Below are 23270 nucleotides of genomic sequence, written 5' to 3' on the forward strand. Positions count from 1 at the left end.
TGTGAGCTGTGCTGCTGATATCCAGCTGTCACTGGGGTGTGTATACCTATAATTAAATGTTAATATTCACTGTATAAAACTACCACTAAATTTAGGAGTTCAGCCTTGTGCCTCTATTGTGGTTCCTTCTCTGGGTCCCTAAGACTCCCATGCTGCTGTTAACACAATAAGCAGTTTTGCTTCTGACCAGGAGTTGGAAATGCTCTGCCAAACGTTGCAAAGGAAATACTAGACCTTCTGTTCACCATCCTGACGTCTGTGTCCCCTTCCCTCCCACCCCCAAAATGCACTGAGCCCCACTTGAACTGTGAAGACAGAAACTACTTAAATCATCCACAGCTCGGGACAGGAATGGACTCCAGATGCAGCATGGTAGAGGGACTCACAGATGTGTGTGAAGTGTTAAAGCCCTACTCTTTCAGTTCAATCTGTAGGGGCAAACCCCTGTGCCTGTGTGGACCCCACAGAGGCAGTGGCTGGGCACAGGGATCCCTCTGCACGGATCAGATTTCAGGAACGGCCTTAACTTTCTAAGAAGTCCCACTAGTTCCACAAGTTAAGAAGTTCTCACGTAACAAAACTCATGAAAACTGCCAATAAGTGACACCCATGCTGTCCCTTCCTGTCAGCTGTGACTAATGACACTGTGAAAGAGCAGCATGCATGATTTGAGGTCCAGGACCACTGATCAGGGAACCTTTCTGCCTCGGTTGCACAAACTTCATTCAAGGGGGAAAATATCTAAAGGTGCTGCTATACTGGCAGTGTCCAATTATAAATGGAAGAGGTCTGCATTTAAAATGAAGGTCTTGTTTACAGTAAGATCGCAATTTTTTTTCAGCCTGGATCTTTGCCATCTCTACTATTATTTGAGCTCATCTTTTTTTCATGAAACAGACTTTCCAAAGCTTCACAATGAAGCCTTTCTTTGCTCTAATCTTCTGGAAGCAAAACTGTCTTCAGAGAAAACTGCCTCATGGTTTCTCCCCCCCCACCCGCCCAAACAGCATGTTTGACCCAGTGCAGACTTGTTCTTGCATATGTTCCTGATTAAACTCTCTCAATAGCTTCACCATTGTATATTTTTAATTGGGTCATCTAAGTGACCCTACTGCACAAACGCTTCCTCCTTCCTGGGGTGTCACCACCTTGCTGACAGTAGATTTGGCCAACTTTAAAGGAGATCTCCATAGAATTTTTAACAGGGAATGCTGAGCTTTCAATAAAACTCTTAAATGGTTGAAGTTCTGTAGGCTTCTATAGCATTTCCTATGAAACCCTAATAGTTTAATTCCATAAAATTCTACTGGACCTTTTTTCTTTAGGGCTGTTGGAAAAAGTAGGGCATAGTATCATTGTGTCCTGGACACTGCTCTGGCAGGGTTCATTGTTTTAATGGCATATGACGGACCTGATGGAAATTTGGTCATTTAAAAATAAATCTAGACTTGACCTTCCCTTCTCTGTATCCTTGTCTTCCCCCACCAGCCGTTCTGCTGTATCCCCTGTAGCACTTAAGGTGAAACCTTGGCTGTCTACGCTGCAAGTAACTCCCCCCCCTCCCCCCGAGCTGGCCCCTGCCAGCTGACTCAGGCTCACTGGCCTTGGGGCTGTTTAATTGTGGTATAGATGTTCATGCTTGGCCTGGAGCCTGGGCTCTAGGACCTTGCGAGGTGGGAGAGTCCCAGTATGTCTACACTGCAGCTAAACAGCCTGATCTCTGCAAGTCCGAGTCAGCTGGCATGGGCCAGCTGTGGGTTTTTAATTGCAGTGTAGACCCATTGAGGTCCAAGGGAGTTTGACTTCCATGGGGCCAGGATTTAACCCAGAGGTATTCTTAGCTTTGTCCTGGATTAGGTTCCAGCTCACTACTACTGTCTGTTGCTTCATCAATAAAATAAACAGTGCTGACAAGGGGTATGCCCAAGTGCGATTGTAGCTTACTTGTTATCAGTTGCACATGAATTCAAATCAAGCATAAGAGGCTTCAGCATAATGTGAATTAAACCATAGCTGGAAGATGTTTGGAGGCCAAGATCTTAAAAAGCAACCAATCAATTTGGGTGGCCACAGACAGCTTATGGTGCCTAACTTTTCTGAGGGTGGGTGCTCAGCAGTTTCTGAAAATCGGGCCCCTACAAGGCATATCAAGTGGGGTACCCAACATTGCTGGTCACACTTGAAAAAAGTTTTTTGAACTTTAGCTGCACCACCCCAAATCAAAAAGAAACATTTATAGCTCTGCAGCTGAGCCAAACACTGCCTGAACCCTACCAGCTCTGTGGTGTAGAGCACAGTACAAGTTTTAATATCTTCAGAGGGCTTCTCTCTTCCACCTCATCAGTTGCCAATTGGCTAATGTTTCCTCTAACCTCTTTATCAAAGCTTGAGATCCCAAGTCCGATGTCGTCAAGGGAATGACCAAGATCTTTCTCTAGGCTGGCTTCGTTCTTTACACTGTGTGCCCATTATTAACCTTAAACGGTTTTTGATGTGGACTGGGGGTGGAAGGTGGGACTGGGGGGAGGGTGCGGAAAGAATACAAGAGAACATGGCATACTTGATTATGAAAATGCCTTTGCTCTGAGTGATGGCTAATGGCAGGTGTTGACCAGGGTCATGTATGTCTACATGAGCTCTCATCAGGAATTACAGATGCAGTGATATTACTGTGACCTGTATCCAAGAAAGATACTTTAATGATAACCAAAAAAGACCAACTCCGGTCACCTTTATTTCATGGTAAAATTCAGTGCTCTAAAGATCTGATCCAAAACCCATTGTATTCATGGGAGTGTTGCCATTGGTTTCAGCAGGCTGTGGCTACGGCCCTAAAGGTCTAAGCAGCTTGAATGAAACATGGCAGAGCTACCTATCTGTGCAACAAATACATGCTCCCAAATGATATGGAGGGAGGGGTGACTGCATGGAGGCAAGAAGAGGAACTTTGTACCTTTTTTTTTTTTTTTTTTTTTGGAAACATGGCTTTCTGGTGCCATGGAGTGAAATGGGTGTGTATCTTTATCCTTTGGGTAGTCCCACTGAAGAACAGATATGCATATGCTTAAGTATCTTGCTGAACTGGAGACCCTAATTTTATAGAAATAACCTCACAAGATATTCCTTTATCCCAACAGAATTACATTCAAGCTACAGTGTTGTACTGATGCAGTTATACTAGTTGAAATCAGTAAAGTTAAAGCCATACAAAAAGTGTCAAAAAGTCCTTAGGTACCTAAATCACTCTTGAAAATGCGATTTAGGCTTCTAAGTCACTTAAGTGCATTTGAAGCTTTTACCCCATGTCTGCTCATAATGGGGAGAACCTATATTACAAATTAATCATAGATCTGAAAAATGAGTTGGAAAGAGAACCTTTTAAAACTGAAAGTAAATAAGAAGCTGGTGCCATTAACTCTGAACTGTAAAAATGCAACAGACGCTGGACTCCTGAACCCAAGAATACCATGACAGTTTAAACACAGATCAGCATAAAAAGAAAAGGAGTACTTGTGGCACCTTAGAGACCAACAAATTTATTTGAGCATAAGCTTTTGTGAGCTACATTGCAGCCGATGAAGTGAGCTGTAGCTCACGAAAGCTTATGCCCAAATAAATTTGTTGGTCTCTAAGGTGCCACAAGTCCTCCTTTTCTTTTTGTGGATACAGACTAACACGGCTGCTACTCTGAAACAGATCAACATGCTTTTCTAGTGGGATAGCAAATACTTTGATTTATTTGGCTCTCTTCAGCTAGAGATGAATTGTTACTGCTCTGAGTAAGTCGTCTTTTTTGGAAGTTCCTTCTGAAAGCTAAAAATGGGCTCTCATGAACACATGTAAAGAAATTTAGAAAGAAAATAGCCCATGTGTCTTCATCAGCTTTGCAAAAGTTTTATTCAACTTCAAGTCTGCCTTATGTAAAGTCCCAAACTGTAAGTGTTGAAAGAACAAGTAAATGTTTTGATTCATTTTAATTCTTAAATGTGGTAGTCCTTCAGATAGAGCATTCTAACGCATTACTGGCAAAGGGCCCTTCTATCTAGAATATTTCTAACTGTGGATTATGCTCCCATATACAGAAGTCTGGCCTGGTACTTTATTTTTGTTTTCGCACTGGGTTTGCAAGGGTATTTTGGCTATTTTATGATAAACTTTCACTCTGCAGGCAGGTGCTGCTAGCAGCAGGTTGTAAGGCAGTGTCAGATCATTTTAAGTCACAAGACCTGGACGACAAAGTGAAATACCACAGACATATACAATGTTCCATGCTCATGTGAAATATTATTATTTCAGGCTGTAATTTAGACAGTTGTAGGTTTCTAAAAGCCAGAAAATTTTGCTGGAACTAAATGTCAAGTACAAAGTTTAAACTCTTTGAGAAGTGCTCTTTAAGGAGAGAAGGGGAAATCTATACTACATGTATAAAGCAATTTGAGTTTGCACAGATCTGTTAGGCTCGTGTCTGCTAACATCTAAAGAGCTAATTTTCATAGTATTTCCTGGCCAAAACCGAGTGAGATCACTTATGCCAAATGTCACTAGATTTCTCCTCTAGAAAACTCTTTATACCTGGCTTCCAGAAGCCTGCAAGCCTTTTGCATGTGTCTGTCCAATTTGAAAGGTTACCTTATTAGACTATAATGTTATGGCTGGAGGTTTTCACAAATGCTGAATACAGACAGATACAATACTAATTGACCAAGTGGAGCAAAATGCATGATGCACCATGCTTAGATTCCTATCCCTGTAAAAGGTAGGAGTAAATGCAGTTTTGTTTTTTCCTTCCTCTATTTGCTAATTTTATGGTTCTTATTGAGAGTCATAAGGATGAGCTGTTCAAAAGAGGTGATCAGCATTGGTCTAACTGTTCTCACTGACTTCAGTCTGGTTTCTGATCCAGTACACACAGTATGTGCATTTCTGTTAATGGCATATAGGCTTTGGGGCAACTTTTTCTTCGTTTTCGACACACAAATAAAGCCAGCATACAGCAGTCTCTCAAAATCCTGTTTGTGAGACTGACTTCCATCCAGTTCAGATGACCAACAAAGCGTTAACCTCCCCTTTACTTCTGACTTCTAGACCCTGATAGCATTATCGAAAAGGCATCCCATTCTGGTATGATCAATCCGAGCCGTCAGTGGCAGACTTTGAAACAAAATGCAGGCATTGCCCATTTTGAGTACCAGATCCGCGTGACTTGTGATGAGCATTACTATGGCTTTGGCTGCAACAAGTTTTGTCGACCAAGAGACGACTTTTTCGGCCATCATACCTGTGATCAGAACGGCAACAAGACTTGTCTGGAAGGCTGGATGGGGCCAGAATGCAGCAAAGGTTTGTAACTAATTTTGAAGGATGTACTGATAATAATTTTGGATAGTTCAGTGGACATGGAGCACTTAACCTCAAGGTTGCTATTCTGTTGCCTGCTAATGTCAGCCCGATTCCTAGAGGATAACCATCCACCCCATTGTAACCCCTCTCTGGTGCCTTTGTTGGTAGCCTTGGCAGAGAGGCCAAGGATTGATTGGGCAAGGACTGTTCTATCCAGTTCAGGGTTAAGGTAGACTGGCTGGGCAGTATACCACTGCTGTCCATGTATCAATTATATAGATAATGGATTTTATTCTATGGGGCTTTCTATTTAATGGGTAGAATTTTCAAAAGTGCCTAATGACTTGTTTAAACTTTACCCAGCATCTCTTTTGAGCCCCATATCAATTCAAGAAGCATTGCAATATTAGCAGGTGTCCTCTTCAATTGAGTAACATTGATTACCCACATCATAGCCTGGGAGTGAAATCTGGCCTCATTTGAAGCCAGTGGGGGTTTTTGCCACTGACTTTAATGGGGCCAGGATTTCCCTCGTGGGGCAGAACGTCTTCTGTGGCGCTTCAAAGCAAGCAGGAAGATGAGATGTGTCGTGAAGCTCAATGGGCAAACAATAAGCCTTTCAGCCGCAGAGTTCCAGGCGGTCTCCTACATGAGTGGACGTTGGGGAGCGTGTTCTCAATCCCTTAACAGCGTGAACTTTAGCAGCAGAAATGCAGAACCCTGAACTGGAAGAATGGAGTGTCAGCAAAATGTGTTTATAAAATATATGTGCAGTTTCAGTCTAGACTCATTGAAATGGTGTGTGCACACAGATCTGGGGAAAAACATCTAGCTATTACCAAGCCAGCTAGCACTGCATTTTTTGTAAGGTGAGGGAAGGGCTTCTCTCACTTTCAGATGCAGAAAGAGAAATTCTTGTAGAACATCATGGTGTGCAAGTTTATTAGGCACAATGGCTTCTCTTGGGTTGACACAGGTTCTTAAACCAGCATCATATGGGATCCCTATTTACAATTAGCTGCCTGGATGGATTTGCTGTCGTAAGGCACACCCTACAACTCTTTCCAGTAGAGTTGATATAAGAGACCTGTTAAACCTTGGCTTTGGTAGGATTACAGTGCTAGCTAGAGATTAAAACATTCCCACGAGTGTGAGGATGTGGGAAATGGACAGCATACTTATTGATGCTTGCTTTTTTTTCCCCTCCACCCCCAGCTATTTGCCGTCAGGGTTGTAGTCCCAAGCATGGTTCTTGCAAGATTCCAGGAGAATGCAGGTAAACAAAATGATTTTGCTAACAAATTTGTAACAACTCATGCTGTGAATGCTGGATAAGGGGAAAAATCGAGCTGTCCAGCTATTTCAGGCAAGGGCATCTTTTTCATGCCAGTTGCACTGGATAAGCTATAAATGCATCTGAGACTTAAAGGGAAAAAACTTAAATGGCAGCATTTATGAATTGAATGGGACAAAAACAAATTATGGTGAATGCTTCCTAATGAGCAGTAACTAATTGTATAAATTGGTGCAACTTGTCTTTTAAAATGGACTGCTGACTGTGGGCTTTTCTGCCAGCAGTTCTAAATACAGCATTGCTTTTCTTCCTTACTCTCCCACCCCCTGCCCAGCTTTTCCCATCAATAGGCAGAAGTCAAGCATTCTTTAGAATGGGATTAGTAAAATCTCTTGGTTCTTTTGCTTTTCTGAGCCAGGCTCTGAGTGCTGAGAGGTTAATAGCGGGGATGGAATCTTGTCAGCAGACACTGATGAATGCAGAATTTTGTTGCTGTGCTTTGAAGTTGATTCCGGTCTGGGCAGGAGAAAATGAAAAGCAGAGCTTAGACCTAACCGAACCATTTAACAATTAAATTTTTGGAATCTTTTGAATTATTTTTTTGATTTGGTATTTACAATAGGGGAGGCTTATTCCCTGATCAATGCAGAGTATTGGATATTTTAACATTGACACTACTTAGAGACAAACTGTGCTTAGAAATTTTGTTTAACCACTGATGGTGCCCATCTAGCAGAGAATAAGGAGCTGTGGTCTTATGTATGAAGTCATTTGGTCCAGTGACAGCATGTTACATACATCCTCTATGGCCACGGCTAAGAATGAGGAAGATTGGCAAAAGACAGAAGATGTTAAAAGGAACTGAGAGCAGTTTTCATCCCTTCCTAAAGGAAGGTTCAGAAACTGCATGTAGGAAACAAAACAATGCTACCTGACACTGTTGCTTTTCCCTTGTCTGGCTTTGGACGGGGCGCTAGAGTGAGGCAAAAGACACGACTCCAGTGGGTCTGATGTTTAACAGCATTGGTGTCAGCTGGTCCAGCTCCAAAACACCAAACCAAGATTTTTAATTGAGGCGCCTGTTGGAGTAAATCTGATCAGAAGTATTGGTCCTTTAGAAGTGGGTCAGATGCTTGAGGCAGCCTCAGCTGATGTACACCAAGGATTTGTGCTGCTGTCATTAGAATAAGCAGGCTGTGTGAGGGTTGCTGTCTCCTCACCAGAAGCGGCATTGTTTCCAGATTTTTTGTTTTTAAGGTCTTTCTCTTTAAGTCTCACCTCCCGCTCACTGCCCAGACATGCACTAGTGCTCTTATTTACTTAAGGTGCAACTTTCCCACACTTCATTTGCACAGTCTTAAAACAATGCTGTCCTTCTGGCGCTCTCAGATAACTTCTGCTTGCCAAGGGAGACTCGTATCTTTTCAAGTGAACACAGAAATAAGATTTGATTTTTTTTTTTCCTCTGAAGTTTTGATGAGTCATATAGGCTGTGTTGTAAATGCAACCGAATTTAAAAATGTCCCAGCAGAGGCTTCTCTGGGGGCTGGTGTAATAGATGACTTGCAAACATACTTAAAATATCTTTCCCCCTTTGAGAGTCAATCTTTTCAACACAGAGCTGCCAACAAAACCAAACTTACTCATGAATCATTATACAAGCAAAGGCACTTCACATTTCTCATGAGAAACTGCTCCATGCCTGTTATTAAATGAAAATAACTTAATGGATTTCTGTCTTGGAATTAATAGAAAATTCCTGTTGCTCTTCTTTGTTGGCTTTGGGCCTGTCCTTCAAAATGGAAGTCAGATCTCTAGCCTCTTTAAAAAGTTCGTTGCTGTAGCTTTTGTTTAACTAAAGCAGGAGTAAAGATTTTCAATGATTTGCCTCAATTTCCTAGCAGGGAGTGGAAGTGTGTAAGGGATGCAAATGTTTATAAAACTAAGGTGTTCTCTTGCACATACTTGGATATAAAGTTGCATGCATATGAGTATTGGCACTGGATTCAATGGAATTTTGCAGGTTCAGATCCTAAATTTGGTCTTTTTTTGCATCCTTCTCACTTTCTGTAAATGGAAAGACTTTTTCATGAGTTGTTGGGGAAAGACTGTCTCTTCCCACCCCCCCCCTTTCCATTTTTTGGTGTCCTTTGCTCACAAAGAAACTTCTGCAAGTTGGACACATAGGAACATCGTGTTTCACATGGGCTTTGAACAGGCTGCTGTTGAAATAGCTGTGGAAAAAATTAATTAGGAGGATTTTTAGAAAGGGGAGTTAAACTTACCACTAGCTGTGGGTGATGAGCCATCACATAGAGCCCTCTAGCTTTTCCCATGAGATGAATTTCCTGGTCAGAGAACAGCTTTTTTTGAAAACTGAAAGCCTACCTGATGGCCTCACAAGGTTTATTTTCATAATTTAGTGACGGCTTAGTGAATAATTGCTGCTGATCACTTACCGCCAGGCCCCATTAATGAAATACATTACTTTAGTTAGACCCTTGACTTCACACTTAAACCCCTCAATTCCCAATATATTTTAATTCCTATGAAAAATAGAACTGTTGAAAGTCTGAAGTGCACTCACATTGAAGAAAATGTCTTACTTTTGCACAGTAAAGATTTCTTCTTCTACCCTTTTTAAAATCAAACGAATCTCTGTAGTTTGAAGATTAGTAATGCTTATATTTTAAAATCCATACTCTAGACAGTAGATAAAACTAATTTAGACCTGAATGCGAAGTGGCTAGATATTCTCCCCCCGCCAAGTGTAAACACTAGCTCTGAAGTACATGGAAAGGGAGGGTTTTTTGACCAAACACCAAATTATGGGAGCCTTTTTAAAAATCCCATTATCATGCATGTTATATAACTTTATACAAAGTCTTCTACCACAGTCTAGCAGAGACTAAAGGTAACTTCCTCTAAGATTGAGATGACTTGCTTAGTGCTTTATGACTTGCCTTGCAATGGGCTCTGAGTTGGTGTTTATGGCTTGGTTTGTTTGTCTTCCTGCACACACCGTGTAGCTCGAATGCCTGGAACCTTGCATTCATGAGGCTCTCCAGATAACCATTGTTTCCCCTGACTTTTTTTAAATGTATAATCCATTCTGTCAAAGTCCAGAGATTGATTTGTTGCACGCACCCACCCTCTTTGCCTCGTTTGTATGAGCCTCAGAATAGAGTATTATTGTGATGAATGGCCCCATGCTGCTTCTCTCAGAACAGTTATTCTTTTGTGAGCAGGCCGGCTTTAGAGACCTTGGCAAAACGGCTAAAATGTTTGTTTACAAGAAACCATGAAACAAACCTTGAATAGTTTCCTCCTCCCCTCCCCCACCCACCCCTCCACCTCCCCCCCCATCTATCTTAAAACCTTGGAGTTCTGCAGTCCCTTGTGCTCTCTGGAAGTAATTCCAAGTTTTGTTTCCCTGTTCTGTTTTTATTAAGGTGTCAGTACGGATGGCAAGGCCAGTACTGTGATAAGTGCATTCCGCACCCAGGATGTGTCCATGGCACTTGCATTGAACCATGGCAATGCCTCTGTGAAACCAACTGGGGTGGTCAGCTCTGTGATAAAGGTATGCTAATCTTGTAGATAGCCAAGTGTAAAACTTGAATTTTAATGCTGTTGGACTTAGTGTCGAGGGAAAGCATCCAGAAACGTGGTGGTTTTTTTTGTCCTTTTTGTGTTTCTGCCATGCATTGGTTGTTAACATACACACTTATCTTTCCTCTGTCCTGGCCCGCTTTTGTGTGTAGATACGTTCTATAAAGTATCTAGAGTAACAGCACAAACCCCTCGTTGTTCAAGCCTTGTATTCGGGTGCTCCTCTTCTTACAGATCTTAACTACTGTGGGACTCACCCGCCTTGTTTGAATGGTGGTACCTGCAGCAACACTGGGCCTGACAAGTATCAGTGTTCCTGCCCCGAGGGCTACTCAGGACAGAACTGTGAAATCGGTAAGTGCTTTGGCACAGCTGCGAATTGCAATCTAGCATTTCGTGGCTATTTTGCACACCTTGTCTGGGAAGCTGGCATTTTTAATACTGTTACTAATGTTGGCAAAGGATATCTGAGGAGCTCACAGTTGTTCCATGGTGAATGACTGGTATCTCCTTAATCAGACTCTGTCTAACTTTTGATGACTTCTGTAGCTCTCTTGTTAAGGAGCGCCGGAGTTGGTAGGAGAGCTAAATTGGCTCTAACCCAAGCAGATATAAGTCACGGTATGCTGATCAGGTCAGCTTAGCATGAAAGATGATTTCCTGCCTGCTTGATGCTGTGTAAAACCAAAGGGTGCTAATGAGAATAAGATAGTGGTGTCTTGTGTGGTGGTCCAGGCGTGGAAATCTGCAGAGGGAGTGGTGGTGTGGTTACTGGTGGTGCTGTTGGGCTGTCCCAGAACTGATGTGGTTGTGTGTTTGGTGCAGCGGAACACGCCTGCCTTTCTGATCCTTGCCACAATGGAGGAAGCTGCTTAGAAACTTCTACCGGATTTGAGTGTGTGTGCATGCCTGGCTGGGCTGGACCAACGTGCACTCTTAGTAAGTGATTCTTTAGGAATTTAAAAAAAAAAACACGAAACCACATATTGTAGTAAGAGGTATTTCTTCCTAAATATTACGAAACTTACTTGTAACCACTGCATTTGTCCAGGAAGCAAACCTACGCTTCCAGGAAGCTTGCTAATACCTCTTGCAATTTTTGCATTGGTTTTAAGTCATTTCTTCTGATGTTGAACTGCTATTAGTGGGGCTATTAATACATTCAGGAAAATAATTAGAACAAACTGTCTTAAACTCCATGCTTTATGTATCTCAAGACCACTAATTACTATTTTAACAGCTTGCCAAAACTTTGCTTCTAGAGCCTACGATAAATTCAAGAGAGCAGGCCTAGCTTTCATTTACACTACGCCCCTTCATGCTGCTCTGATGTAAATTAAAAGGATCTTCATCTAAATGAGAATAAGGCCAAAAAGCTCAAGGAAAGCCTACTCTCCTCCCTCATGGACAGATCATAGTGGTGGCTGCTGCAGACTAATTCTATCAGTGGGGTGCCAGAGCTTTGGTATCTTGTAACAAAGCTAAGTTTCTCCCTTCCATTCCTGCCCTTCATTTGCAGATATTGATGATTGTTCTCCAAATCCCTGTGGTCATGGAGGCACCTGCCAGGATCTCGTTGATGGGTTCAAGTGTATTTGCCCACCTCAGTGGACTGGGAAAACGTGCCAGCTAGGTAAATATTGACTTGCTGTATTTCACACTTTTCGACAAAACTGCTACTGGAGAAACTGCGCAACTAGCAGCTCTGATCCTGCAAACACTTAGGCACACGTTTGACTATAAGCCCAGGTCCCTCCACTGAAGTCAACGGGCTTATTCAGGTGCTTAAAGTTCAGCTTGTGTAGAGATGTTTGCAGAATTGAGGCCTAAACTAAAGTCAGAATGACTTCCTTGGTTCATTTTTACTATCGATGCACACTAGTTATTGCAGAAAACACCTAATTATCACAACTAAGCGAACAAAGCCTTATGTAGGTATTTAAACTGCAGATGAACCAGGGTTTGTTTTTTTAGAGAGTTTCTGCCCCACTCCTCCTCCCTTTGGCCTTGTGGGAAAGTTGCTGTATCTCTTCAGCCATGTCAACTCCTCCAGACCAAGGAGTTCACAGCTGGGTTCCAAAATGTGGGTGATCTCATGAAGAATGAGCTGTCTGCATTCTTTATGCAACATACTAATCCCAGTGACCAAGCTGCAGTGCTCCTCCGAAATGCTTGATTGAGTCTCCGTTGTCTTTTGTTTTTTTTCTTTTTTAAGTTTTTTCTTAATGAGTGGCTGGGTAACTAGCAATTAATTAGTGTAGCCAGTATGCTGTAATTAGAGAGAAATCAAAAGGTACTTCAGAGACTAATGTTTGATTGCCTTTTATTCCACTTCAGGTTTCCCTAGTCCACTCTGGTGGTTAGAGGCTCTTTCTAACTTTGAATGAATTCCTGATTATTGCTATGAAAACAAGATGTAGACCCCCCCCCCCCCCAACTGTATCTGCAGCTCAACATTTTGCTGTTCAAATTGTCTTTCAGATGCGAATGAATGTGAAGGCAAACCTTGTGTCAATGCCAACTCCTGCAGGAACCTGATCGGCAGCTACTATTGTGACTGCATTGCTGGCTGGTCTGGCCAGAATTGTGATATAAGTAAGCATCTGGGGGCATTCTGCGTCCAGCTCCTTGATCTGCTAAAAGCTGAAAGTTACTATACAGTCCACTGAATTGAGCACCACTTTCAACTTCAAGCAAGCAGCCCCTATAGCCAGTGATCTTTTCAGAAAGGGAGTAGCTTGTCTGGAATGAAAATACAGTTTTATCAAACTCATTAGTCTTTTAACGTGGCTATGTTCTGATAAGGTGACTAAAACAATGGTGTGAAGTTTCACAAACTGTACTAGAAGAATTGCTGAAGATCCCCACCCATTATAATAACCTTATCACAAGGAAGGCATGCAGGAAATTTGACAAAAGGTTTATGTAGCCAGAGTTTTCGAGACGCTTGAACTAGTGTCTAGAGTAAATGTGAGTTGCCTCTAAATGTGTCCTAATTTTATTGCAGATATTAATGACTGTCTTGGACAATGTCAGAATGGAGGATCCTGCCGGGTGAGTTGATCATATTTTAGATGGTTATTAAATGTTGAAACCAAAGCAGTTGAGTCTGAATACCAAAGATGTAGGAAAAATACATGGGGCAAATACACAACAGATGTAAATCAGCATGTCTCCACAGAAGTCACTGTAGCTAGGTCGTGTTACACTAGTTGAGGATTCGGCTCCTTATAGTGGGGGGGGTGGGGGGGGCAGAGGAGGGGTGTCCTTTTTAGGGGAGCAGGGCAGGGGGACTGTAGAACTGTGTAATAAATGACACATCTTCACCACCCGTGACAGTCTTTGCAATAAACAGACACAGTATTATAATACTTGCACAGTAAATGTGTCTTTTGTTTTAAATTTTGGCTTAATGTGTCATCCTGAGAAACATGCTCTTGCTGTGTTTAATTTGCACTAAGGTTTTTGAGACAGTGGTGGCATGTTAGGGGTGATATAGTTCAGGCCTTTTAAAAAAAAAAAAATTTTTTTTTAAACTTGAATATTCCTTTGCAGGATTTGGTTAATGGTTATCGATGTATCTGTCCGCCTGGCTACGCAGGAGATCACTGTGAGAAAGACATCAATGAATGTGCCAGCAACCCTTGCTTGAATGGGGGTCACTGTCAGGATGAAATCAATGGATTCCAGTGTCTATGTCCTGCTGGTTTCTCAGGAAACCTCTGTCAGGTGAGCCTGGCTGAAATGCAAGCCCCCAGATTACGGGAGTTCCTATCAGCCCTTTCTAGGTCTGCACACACTTGAATACCTTGTATCCAGTGAACCATACTGTAGTTGTATAGCTGTCTGCCAAAGAAATGCTTGTGAAAAATTCATGGCTGCTGAAGATTTTTTAGTTAAACAGATTGCAAGTGTTCGCGTGTCAAGTTTTGTTGCATGCTCACTGTTAACCTTCAGTGGCTGTTAAGTATCCGAGTGCTGTCTGTTGAAATCACTGCATGTATAACTGTACTCTGTATTATGCACTGTTAATAGTGGGAGCAGATAAAAGGGTCAGATTCCACAGGGTCTGCTGCTTGCAGCTCTGAACAGAGTAATAATCAAATCTTTGTTTCGCTCACTTTCTTCCCGCCCCCCTTCCCTGTCGTTTACAGTTGGACATAGATTATTGTGAGCCCAACCCTTGTCAGAACGGAGCCCAGTGCTTCAATCTGAACACAGATTACTTCTGTAACTGTCCTGAAGATTACGAGGGAAAGAACTGCTCCCACCTGAAAGATCACTGTCGCACTACTCCTTGTGAAGGTATGTGTTACGTACACGCACGGGGGTCTGGGGGGGGGAGTTGTGCGTGCGCATGTGTGCCCCAAAACATTTTCAACTCTTCTCCCAAAATAAGGCTCAGCAGGCCAAATTCAGCCTTGGAATAAATGTTTGTAGCTCCACTGAACTCAATGAAGCTGTTTCTTGTACACCAGAGCTGAATTTGGCACAGGGTCAATGCTTGGATGTAAGATATGTTCTTTAAAACCTGCTGTGAAGTTCAGTTAGGCTCTGGAAGTAAAACATGGGTAGTAACTTTGAGGAGATGAGAAGCCAGCTTGCTTGGTAACTTGATAGATGTGACTAGATCACTTCCCGTTCTCTGTTCTTCTGCAGTAATTGACAGCTGTACAGTGGCTGTGGCTTCTAACAGCACACCCGAAGGAGTTCGTTATATTTCTTCAAATGTCTGCGGTCCCCATGGGAAGTGCAAGAGCCAAGCAGGTGGAAAATTCACCTGCGAATGCAACAAAGGCTTCACTGGCACCTACTGCCATGAAAGTAAGAACTAAAAATGTTTTTGTTCTCTGATCCTGAATCTGCCTTTTGCAAATCCCAGCCTGTGAGACCACTAAAGGGTTTGCTCTGCCACAGTGAACCCTGGAACTTTGCATGTTGCTCTTGGGTGAGGCAGCCAGGAATTCCCTAGGCCTATGGGAAAGTGTTACAACAAACCCTCTAGCCTCGAAATGTAGGCTTACAAGGTCTGAAGTGTTTAATACCGGATTTCACCTCAGAGTTTATTGGCTGCCTTTAAAAGCTCTGTTAAAGTGTGTGTATCTTTTAGAAAAATATTACTGGGGCAACTCGTGCTGGCTTTTCAGTTTATTAGTCTGTTTCAGCTATTTCTTGTAATCCTTATCCGCAAATGGTGTTTCTAAAAAGTGTGTGTGTGCGGGGGGGTGTTCCTTCTGGCAAAGCTTAATTATACAGTCTCCAGTAATTGTACTTAGCTAGTTTCTTCCAATCTGTTCACAGATATCAATGACTGTGAAAGCAATCCATGTAAAAATGGTGGTACTTGCATTGATGGCATCAACTCCTACAAATGTATTTGTAGTGATGGATGGGAAGGAATTTATTGTGAAACAAGTAAGTTAAATCCTCGACTCCCATGAAGACTAGAGATCCTGAAGCAGCGTTGGGGAGGAGAAACTCTGAACGTATAGACTTTATAATGTGCAATGACCACCTGTAGTCTTGAGGCATGATTCAAAGCCCCCTAAAGTCAATGGAAATCTTTTGAGTTTTGGGCTGGGGCTGTTAATGCTTGGGGAGTTAGAGCTTCATTACACACTTGCTAGGTAGGTAAGTACAATTGGGGATGAGGATAGGGTAGGGCTGAGTCACAAAGGGCTTGCCCAAGTTAGCAGCAGAGTGGAGACTAGAAGTTGGCTCTGGTGCTCTAACCCTCTAGACAGTCTCCAGCAGAAAGCATTAATGTACTTGCTAGAGTAGCAAAACTGTGTTCGTTATCTGCATGTGGCGCTTGCGTTTTGCATGTCTTGGCAGCAGACGGGGGGAGAGCCTGTGAAGAACTGCTAGCCTTTGACTGACACCCAAACCGTGTAATTAGGCTTCATTCCTTTCAGTAGCACTGGTGGCTTTTATGCTGGGGGACCTAGAGAGGTTTACTGACATGAAACAATGAGCTGTGGGGACACAGTACAGAGTAAGCATAATAAATCAGTGATCGCAGATTAAGAGCTGCAAGCAGATAATCCCCAACAGAGATTTGGGGCCAAATCCAGGGCTAGAACATGCTGCTGTCAAGCATGAAGTGTCTCCAAAGATGCTATGCGCTTCTTGCTCATTTTCTCTCTCAATACTTTCAGATATTAATGACTGCAGTAAAAACCCTTGCCACAATGGAGGGACATGCAGAGATTTGGTCAACGACTTCTTCTGTGAATGTAAAAATGGATGGAAAGGAAAAACTTGCCACTCCCGTAAGTCTTAGCATCTAACAAGTCTTCATCCACTTGCTGTCCTGCATTGCGAGAGCACTGGAACTAAGGCTGGTTTGGTCTTCCTAGGTGACAGCCAGTGTGATGAGGCTACATGCAATAATGGAGGAACGTGCTATGATGAGGGGGACACTTTCAAGTGCATGTGCCCTGCCGGATGGGAAGGAGCCACTTGTAATATAGGTAAGTGTGCTTTGTAACCTCCAGGGAGCAGATGATGCTCTCAATCTGGGGCTCAGCCCTCCCTCCCTCCCTCTGCACTTAAGTTAATGGCTTTCAAATCCTTATCAACTCTTGTTTCTGTTGCAGCGAGAAACAGCAGCTGCTTGCCAAATCCCTGTCATAATGGTGGTACCTGTGTCGTCAGTGGAGATTCTTTTACTTGTGTCTGCAAAGAGGGCTGGGAAGGACCTACTTGCACTCAGAGTAAGTCTCTGCTTGAGCTCTTCCAAAGTGTTGCCTGATGAGAACATTAGCTCATCCTGTTGCCCTCTGAGATTTGAGATGGAAACCAGAAGGGAGAACTGTTTGATGTAGGCTTTAGCATCACCTGAATCTTTGTTTTTAATGACATTCTATGATAGAGCCTTGACCTGGGCATGAGAAAGTTGCAAATGAGCTAAGTGGAGACAGATGTCGGCTTGTTTTCTCCTACATTCTTTTTCTACCAGCAGCCCTGTCTGCTTCCACTCATTTCTTCCTGTTAGATTCTTTACAAGGATTTCTTCCTGTGTACATGTGTTCCCCAGCGTAGCTAACAAATTTTGTGGTGGGAGCCTGGAATCAATTTAGCAGAGAATTTCAGCATATTTTTTTAAAAGTTAAACTAACTATATGTAGCTCAGGAACTGTGGAAATTCAGCACATCTTCACTGACAGCAGTGCTGTACTAGCCCATGGCTTTTATATTCATGTCTGTCATTTTCTCTTTGCAGATACAAATGATTGCAGTCCTCATCCTTGGTAAGTTACGTGAGCTGGGTGTCTTTCACTTCATCTTTTTGCGTTAAACTGTTTTTTTGTATTACTCCTAGTGATTTGCATATTGGTGAACTAAGCTCTCCTGTCTGACCCTTTTTTAGTTACAACAGTGGAACTTGTGTTGATGGAGACAACTGGTACCGCTGTGAATGTGCTCCAGGCTTTGCTGGTCCAGACTGCAGGATAAGTAAGTGTTTTATGATTCTTGCTGATCTGACAAATGCTTATTTAAAATGTGCTGCACAATCAAAAGTTTTAACTCTGCTCTGCAAATCAGTCCAGCTGCAACACTTGTCCATATCTGGCATTTATGATTAGAGCCCTGCAAATCCACAGATATCTGTGGACCATTTTTGCGGTTTGGATGCAGATACAAATTTTGTATCTGCACAGGACTCTATTTGTGATCTCTAGATTGGGGGCGGCGGGGGACGGGAGAAAATTCCCTTGAAAACCATTTGGGTTAAGTATATGCCTAATACTTCCAAGGATGTGTCTTGGTTCAGCAGAGGGGTTAGACTGTCCTTCAGCGTAATCTTCCCAGTTAGAACGTGTTTATGCTGCAGAGTTTTCTGTTTGAGGAGGAAGCATGCTCATTAAAATACTTGTAAATTAATAATCCACTTACAGACCCTGAGGTGGTATAAGTACTTCCCTGTAATTTAATAATTACAGGTAAGAGGACACTGACCTATTTTAATAACATAGCCATGGAAATAGACTTATTCATAGCAATAATAAAACTGGAAGGGGTTTAAAGTGGTCATCAGCCAAAGTATTTAGTATGTGGGCTAACCTGCACTGTGTCAGAGGAAAAAGTGAGCCGGTTTGTTTATGTAACAAAGAATGTGTCCTTGCCCTTTAAGAGCTTAAAATAGCTATGCAGTGCCAGGTTCTGATCTTCATTAGAATAGTGTAAATCTAGTGTAATGCCAGTGACTTTAGGAGTTATTTCAGAACTGAACTGGGGTAATGGAGATCAGAATCTAGCTCCCTGGGAACTGTGGAAAAACAAAGACTTTCAATCCAGCTGATTGTCTCTCACACACCTGTTTATGTATAATACTGTTTATAAATATATATAACTTCTCCACCACCACAGATATCAACGAATGCCAGTCATCACCCTGTGCCTTTGGAGCTACATGTGTGGATGAAATTAATGGGTACCGTTGCATCTGCCCACCTGGTCGCAGTGGCTCAAGATGCCAAGAAGGTATTCCAGGCAGCATGTGACAGGCAACAGTATCCGATCCAGTTTACTTGCATATTAGCAACTTTTAGTAGGAGGAGCATGTTTAGGAATGTGAAAGTTCATAAATACTAGTTGGGCACAGGGATTAGAAAATCCAACAGGACAAGTTCTTGGGTTTTTAAAAACACTTAACTGTATTTGATCTCTGTTCTCAGTTACAGGAAGGCCTTGTATTAACAGTGGGCGAGTGATGCCTGATGGCGCTAAATGGGATGATGACTGCAATACCTGTCAGTGTTGGAATGGAAAGGTCGCATGCTCTAAGGTACGCTTTTACTGTATCTGGGTTGCATTGTTTTCAGCCCTATTGCAAACAGCGGTGCTATAAAAATTCATTCTTTTCTAGGTTTGGTGTGGTCCTAGACCTTGCTTGATATCTGCCAAAGGTCATGAGTGCCCAGCTGGCCACACCTGTGTCCCTATTAAGGATGACCACTGCTTTACACATCCCTGTTCTGGAGTGGGTGTATGCTGGCCTTCAAATCAACAACCGATAAAGACCAAATGTAATTCGGACTCTTACTATCAGGACAATTGTGCCAACATCACTTTTACCTTCAACAAAGAGCTGATGGTCTCAGTAAGTAACATAGTAATATAAATGTTGTTCAGACTACTGAAAGCAAGCTGCCATGTAGTATTGCACAAAACAAATGATTTTCATTTGTGAAAGTCAGATATTGTGGAGAGCTTCTAACTTCTTTCAATGGAAATCTGCAGTATAGATCCCGATCCCTGCCCTGTCACCAATACACAGATTTTCAGCTCTGCCATATCTAGGTATCTTTACTAATTCCTGATTTTTGGATACGGTGCTTTTTCAGAAGATGCTACTTGAAGCCCCTCCAGTCCAAATTCTCACTTGTGTGTTTTTGGTTTTTTGTTTTTTTTGTATTTTCAGGGTCTTACCACTGAGCATATTTGCAGTGACTTGAGGAATCTGAATATTTTGAAGAATGTTTCTGTTGAATATTCTATCTACATTACCTGTGAGCCTTCACACCTAGCACACAATGAAATCCATGTTGCTATTGTAAGTATACTTCTGATACCCTCTTTAAAAAAAAACAAAAAACAAAAAAACCAACCAAACAAAAAACCAGGTTGTGGATATGTGTAACACATGGATTTAATGAAAACCATAATTCTAGGCTTTATCAGCACTTCCCATGGCTTCAAGTGCAGTTTCTTCCGAGAGTGGTAGGGGTATCCTACTTTTAGATGTAACATAATGTGCTTGAAAGTTTAACATCTGATAGCAATTCTGATAGTTTAAGGTAGCAAAACAGTTAGAATTAGAAGTCATCCCTTCATGTCTTCTATTTCCTGATTGATCTCTGCCTCTAGATGAGCTTGTTTTGAATCTTTTTTTTTTTTTTTTTTTTCCTGGAAAACTCTCAACTGATTGCAGAGGCTTGCTTGCGATGGTTGGTTATGGATGATATAGTTTTGGTATCCAATATTAACTAGACTCCTTTTGTCTTAGTCTGCTGAAGATATAGGAAAGGATGAAAACCCCGTCAAAGAAATCACAGATAAAATTATTGACCTTGTTAGTAAGCGTGATGGAAACAACACACTAATTGCTGCTGTTGCAGAAGTCCGGGTACAGCGGCGACCAGTTAAAAATAAAACAGGTAAGTTTTAAATTGAGACTCCAAAAATTCATCTCTTGTAAAGAGGCAGCTTCATCTTACAGTACAACTTGCACTGGTTTTAGTGGGCCAAATGTTTCAAACTATTTAACTTTCTAATCTTGAATCTTGGCCTTCAAGTTTTTATGCCAAACTGTCCTAAAAGAGATTTTACTTTTCCTCTAAAATAGTGCCATTAAAGTCATCCCCTTGTCACCTTTTTACCCTCTTTCCCCAAATGGCCTGCACCATGGAGAAGGAAGGAAAAAATACCCAGGTGCCATTTGCTGGCTTTTGATAGTGACAAGTATTGCTATGTGATGGCTGTTACTGTCCCCACACGGAATGAATTGGGTAGTTTCAGTCAAGATCCTAGTGGACAGTCCTGCTCCATGACAAACCCTTCAGAAATTTGGCATTCTTGTTGACAGCCTTAAGCAGAGAGACCAAGGATTTGAATGGGTATGGAGCAAATTACCCTCAGGCCAAGAGATGTTCCATCCAGTCTTTGGCAGGGCAGTGCAGGGAAGCTTGCATTACCACTGTGATCTGGGCTATTTGTCAGCAGCACTCAAGTGAATTTAGCACTCACTAAGAACTTAGTTTGTTGTTTAGGAGGTTATCTCCAGTCACCCTCCTTCTATAAAGAAGGCTTATGTATAGAGGGTATTTTTGTGGGAGAGTCTCAACTGAAACGTTTTACAGGTGAGGTTAATTGGTCTCACGTCTGTCTTCCAGATTTCTTGGTGCCATTATTGAGCTCTGTTTTAACAGTAGCTTGGATCTGTTGCCTGGTAACTGCCTTCTTCTGGTGCATTCGGAAACGCAGAAAGCAGAGCAGCCACACTCATACGGCATCTGATGACAACACCACAAACAACGTGCGGGAGCAGCTGAATCAGATCAAGAACCCCATTGAGAAACACGGCGCGAACACGGTCCCCATCAAAGACTATGAAAACAAGAACTCCAAAATCGCCAAAATAAGGACACACAACTCAGAGGTGGAGGAAGACGACATGGACAAGCACCAGCCGAAGAGCCGCTTTGCCAAACAGCCAGCGTATACGCTGGTAGACAGAGATGAAAAGCCCCCCAATAGCACTCCGACAAAACACCCGAACTGGACAAACAAACAAGACAACAGAGACTTGGAAAGTGCACAAAGTTTAAATAGGATGGAGTACATTGTATAGCAGACAGCGGGTGCTGCCATGCAGGGCCTTTCAATATCATTATAAGGCACTCAGAGCTTGTAGTTCTTAAACTGTTGTGTAATATTTGAGTCTAAGGCTATTATTTACTTAGAATCCCTGTGTTAATTTAAGTTTTGACAAGCTGGCTTACACTGGCAATGATAGTTGCTGTGGTTGGCTGGAATACCAAGTGCTGCATTTCACATCTATGCAAAACTAGTCAAAAGTGCCCTAATGTAAATTCAGCTGTAGCTGATACATCATGGAAATGTTTCATAAGGTATTGCATAGCCTTATTAGGTCCTCTTTAGTGTCAACTTTCTTTTTGCCAGATGTGTCCTGATTTATACATTTATAGAAAATACATTTTATTTATTTATTGAATCTGAGTTTTTTGTATATTGGTTTTATGGTGACGTACAACTAGTTCTGTATTTGAAAGTGCCTTTGCAGCTCAGAACCACAGCAACTATCAAAAAATAAGTTTATTTATTTTTTTATTGTATTTTTGTTGGGGTGGGAGGGGACTTGATGTCAGCAGTTGCTGGTAAATGAAGAATTTAAAGAGGAAAATGTGTTAAAAGTAGAAGTTTGTATAGATATGTAAATAATTCTTTTTTTATTAATCACTGTGTATATTTGATTTATTAACTTAATAATCAAGAGCCTTAAATATCATTCCTTTTTATTTATATGTATGTTTAGAGTTGAAGGTTTTTGATAGCATTGTAAGCTTGTGGCTTCTTTATTTTGAATTTATTTTCTTGTTACATGTTGCCTATATGCCAAAATTAAGGTGTTCTAAAAATAGTTTATTTTTAACAATAGGACAGGCTTTCATGCCTTGATACGGTTTTGTTTTTTTGTACAATGTCAAATGTTTCAAACACCTTCCATAGTATCACTTTAAGACTATTTGTAAGTACTGACTGAGGCAGTTTAGATTAGAACAATATTTTTTTTAATTTTTTATTTTTTTTTTGCTGCTTTAGACTTGAAAAAGAGTGACAGGCAGATAATCTGCTACAAAGCAGTTTAAGGGAACAAAAATGAGCTATAACTCTTATGTAGATGAAATGTGAGTGGTTGCATGTAATTAATTAAAATATCAAATTAGCGTGTGAAGTTGGAAGCACAGCAATCTCATTTTGTAAATTCTGATTTTTTTCACCATGAATATTGTAATACTGAACCACTTGTAGATTTGATTTTTTTTGTAATCTACTGCATTTAGGGAGTATTCTAATAAGCTAGTTGTTGAATACTTGAACAGTAGAATGTCCAGTAAGATCACTGTGTAGATTTGCCATAGATTACACTGCCCGCCTTAACAAGTGAGGAAATCAAAGTGCTATTACAATGTTAAGATCAAAAAGGCTTATAAACCTAGTAGTCTCATTGGTTAACCAGTGAGATCATGAAGATACCTTGTGACATTAGTGTTATATGAACATGAAAATGCATCTTTGATGTGTTTTTGTTCCTGGCAATAAATCTTAAAAAGTAATATTTATTAAACTTTTTGTATGAAAACATGAAACAGCGTGGCGGTTATTAAGCTTCAGTGAGGCACTTCCAGCTAGCTTTGTCACCCCAAAGGTTTATTAGTCCATAGTGATGGCCAGTGATAAGCTAGTGAGAGAAAGGATAGATGAGCTATGTACTCAA

General features: G+C 41.6%; 1 protein-coding gene across 1 annotated transcript in view; it reads left to right on the plus strand.

Annotated features, from left to right (window-relative positions):
* The window catches only part of JAG1 (jagged canonical Notch ligand 1), a 35908-nt gene extending 12946 nt beyond the window's left edge, over nucleotides 1-22962 (plus strand). The window contains exons 4-26 of the mRNA XM_037896135.2: nucleotides 5086-5340; nucleotides 6556-6616; nucleotides 10087-10217; nucleotides 10481-10600; nucleotides 11072-11185; nucleotides 11766-11879; nucleotides 12728-12841; nucleotides 13254-13300; nucleotides 13802-13975; nucleotides 14401-14551; nucleotides 14906-15070; nucleotides 15548-15661; nucleotides 16405-16518; nucleotides 16606-16719; nucleotides 16846-16962; nucleotides 17472-17499; nucleotides 17619-17704; nucleotides 18620-18733; nucleotides 18928-19037; nucleotides 19119-19352; nucleotides 19674-19805; nucleotides 20259-20409; nucleotides 21145-22962. Of these exons, the coding sequence (XP_037752063.1) occupies nucleotides 5086-5340; nucleotides 6556-6616; nucleotides 10087-10217; nucleotides 10481-10600; nucleotides 11072-11185; nucleotides 11766-11879; nucleotides 12728-12841; nucleotides 13254-13300; nucleotides 13802-13975; nucleotides 14401-14551; nucleotides 14906-15070; nucleotides 15548-15661; nucleotides 16405-16518; nucleotides 16606-16719; nucleotides 16846-16962; nucleotides 17472-17499; nucleotides 17619-17704; nucleotides 18620-18733; nucleotides 18928-19037; nucleotides 19119-19352; nucleotides 19674-19805; nucleotides 20259-20409; nucleotides 21145-21602 (3218 nt within the window). The 3' untranslated portion in view covers nucleotides 21603-22962. The remainder of the gene's footprint in view (nucleotides 1-5085; nucleotides 5341-6555; nucleotides 6617-10086; nucleotides 10218-10480; nucleotides 10601-11071; nucleotides 11186-11765; nucleotides 11880-12727; nucleotides 12842-13253; nucleotides 13301-13801; nucleotides 13976-14400; nucleotides 14552-14905; nucleotides 15071-15547; nucleotides 15662-16404; nucleotides 16519-16605; nucleotides 16720-16845; nucleotides 16963-17471; nucleotides 17500-17618; nucleotides 17705-18619; nucleotides 18734-18927; nucleotides 19038-19118; nucleotides 19353-19673; nucleotides 19806-20258; nucleotides 20410-21144) is intronic.
* The last annotated feature ends 308 nt before the right edge of the window (nucleotides 22963-23270 follow it).

Source organism: Chelonia mydas, chromosome 3 (assembly GCF_015237465.2).
Source record: "Chelonia mydas isolate rCheMyd1 chromosome 3, rCheMyd1.pri.v2, whole genome shotgun sequence".
In the NCBI taxonomy this organism is placed as follows: Eukaryota; Metazoa; Chordata; order Testudines; family Cheloniidae; genus Chelonia; species Chelonia mydas.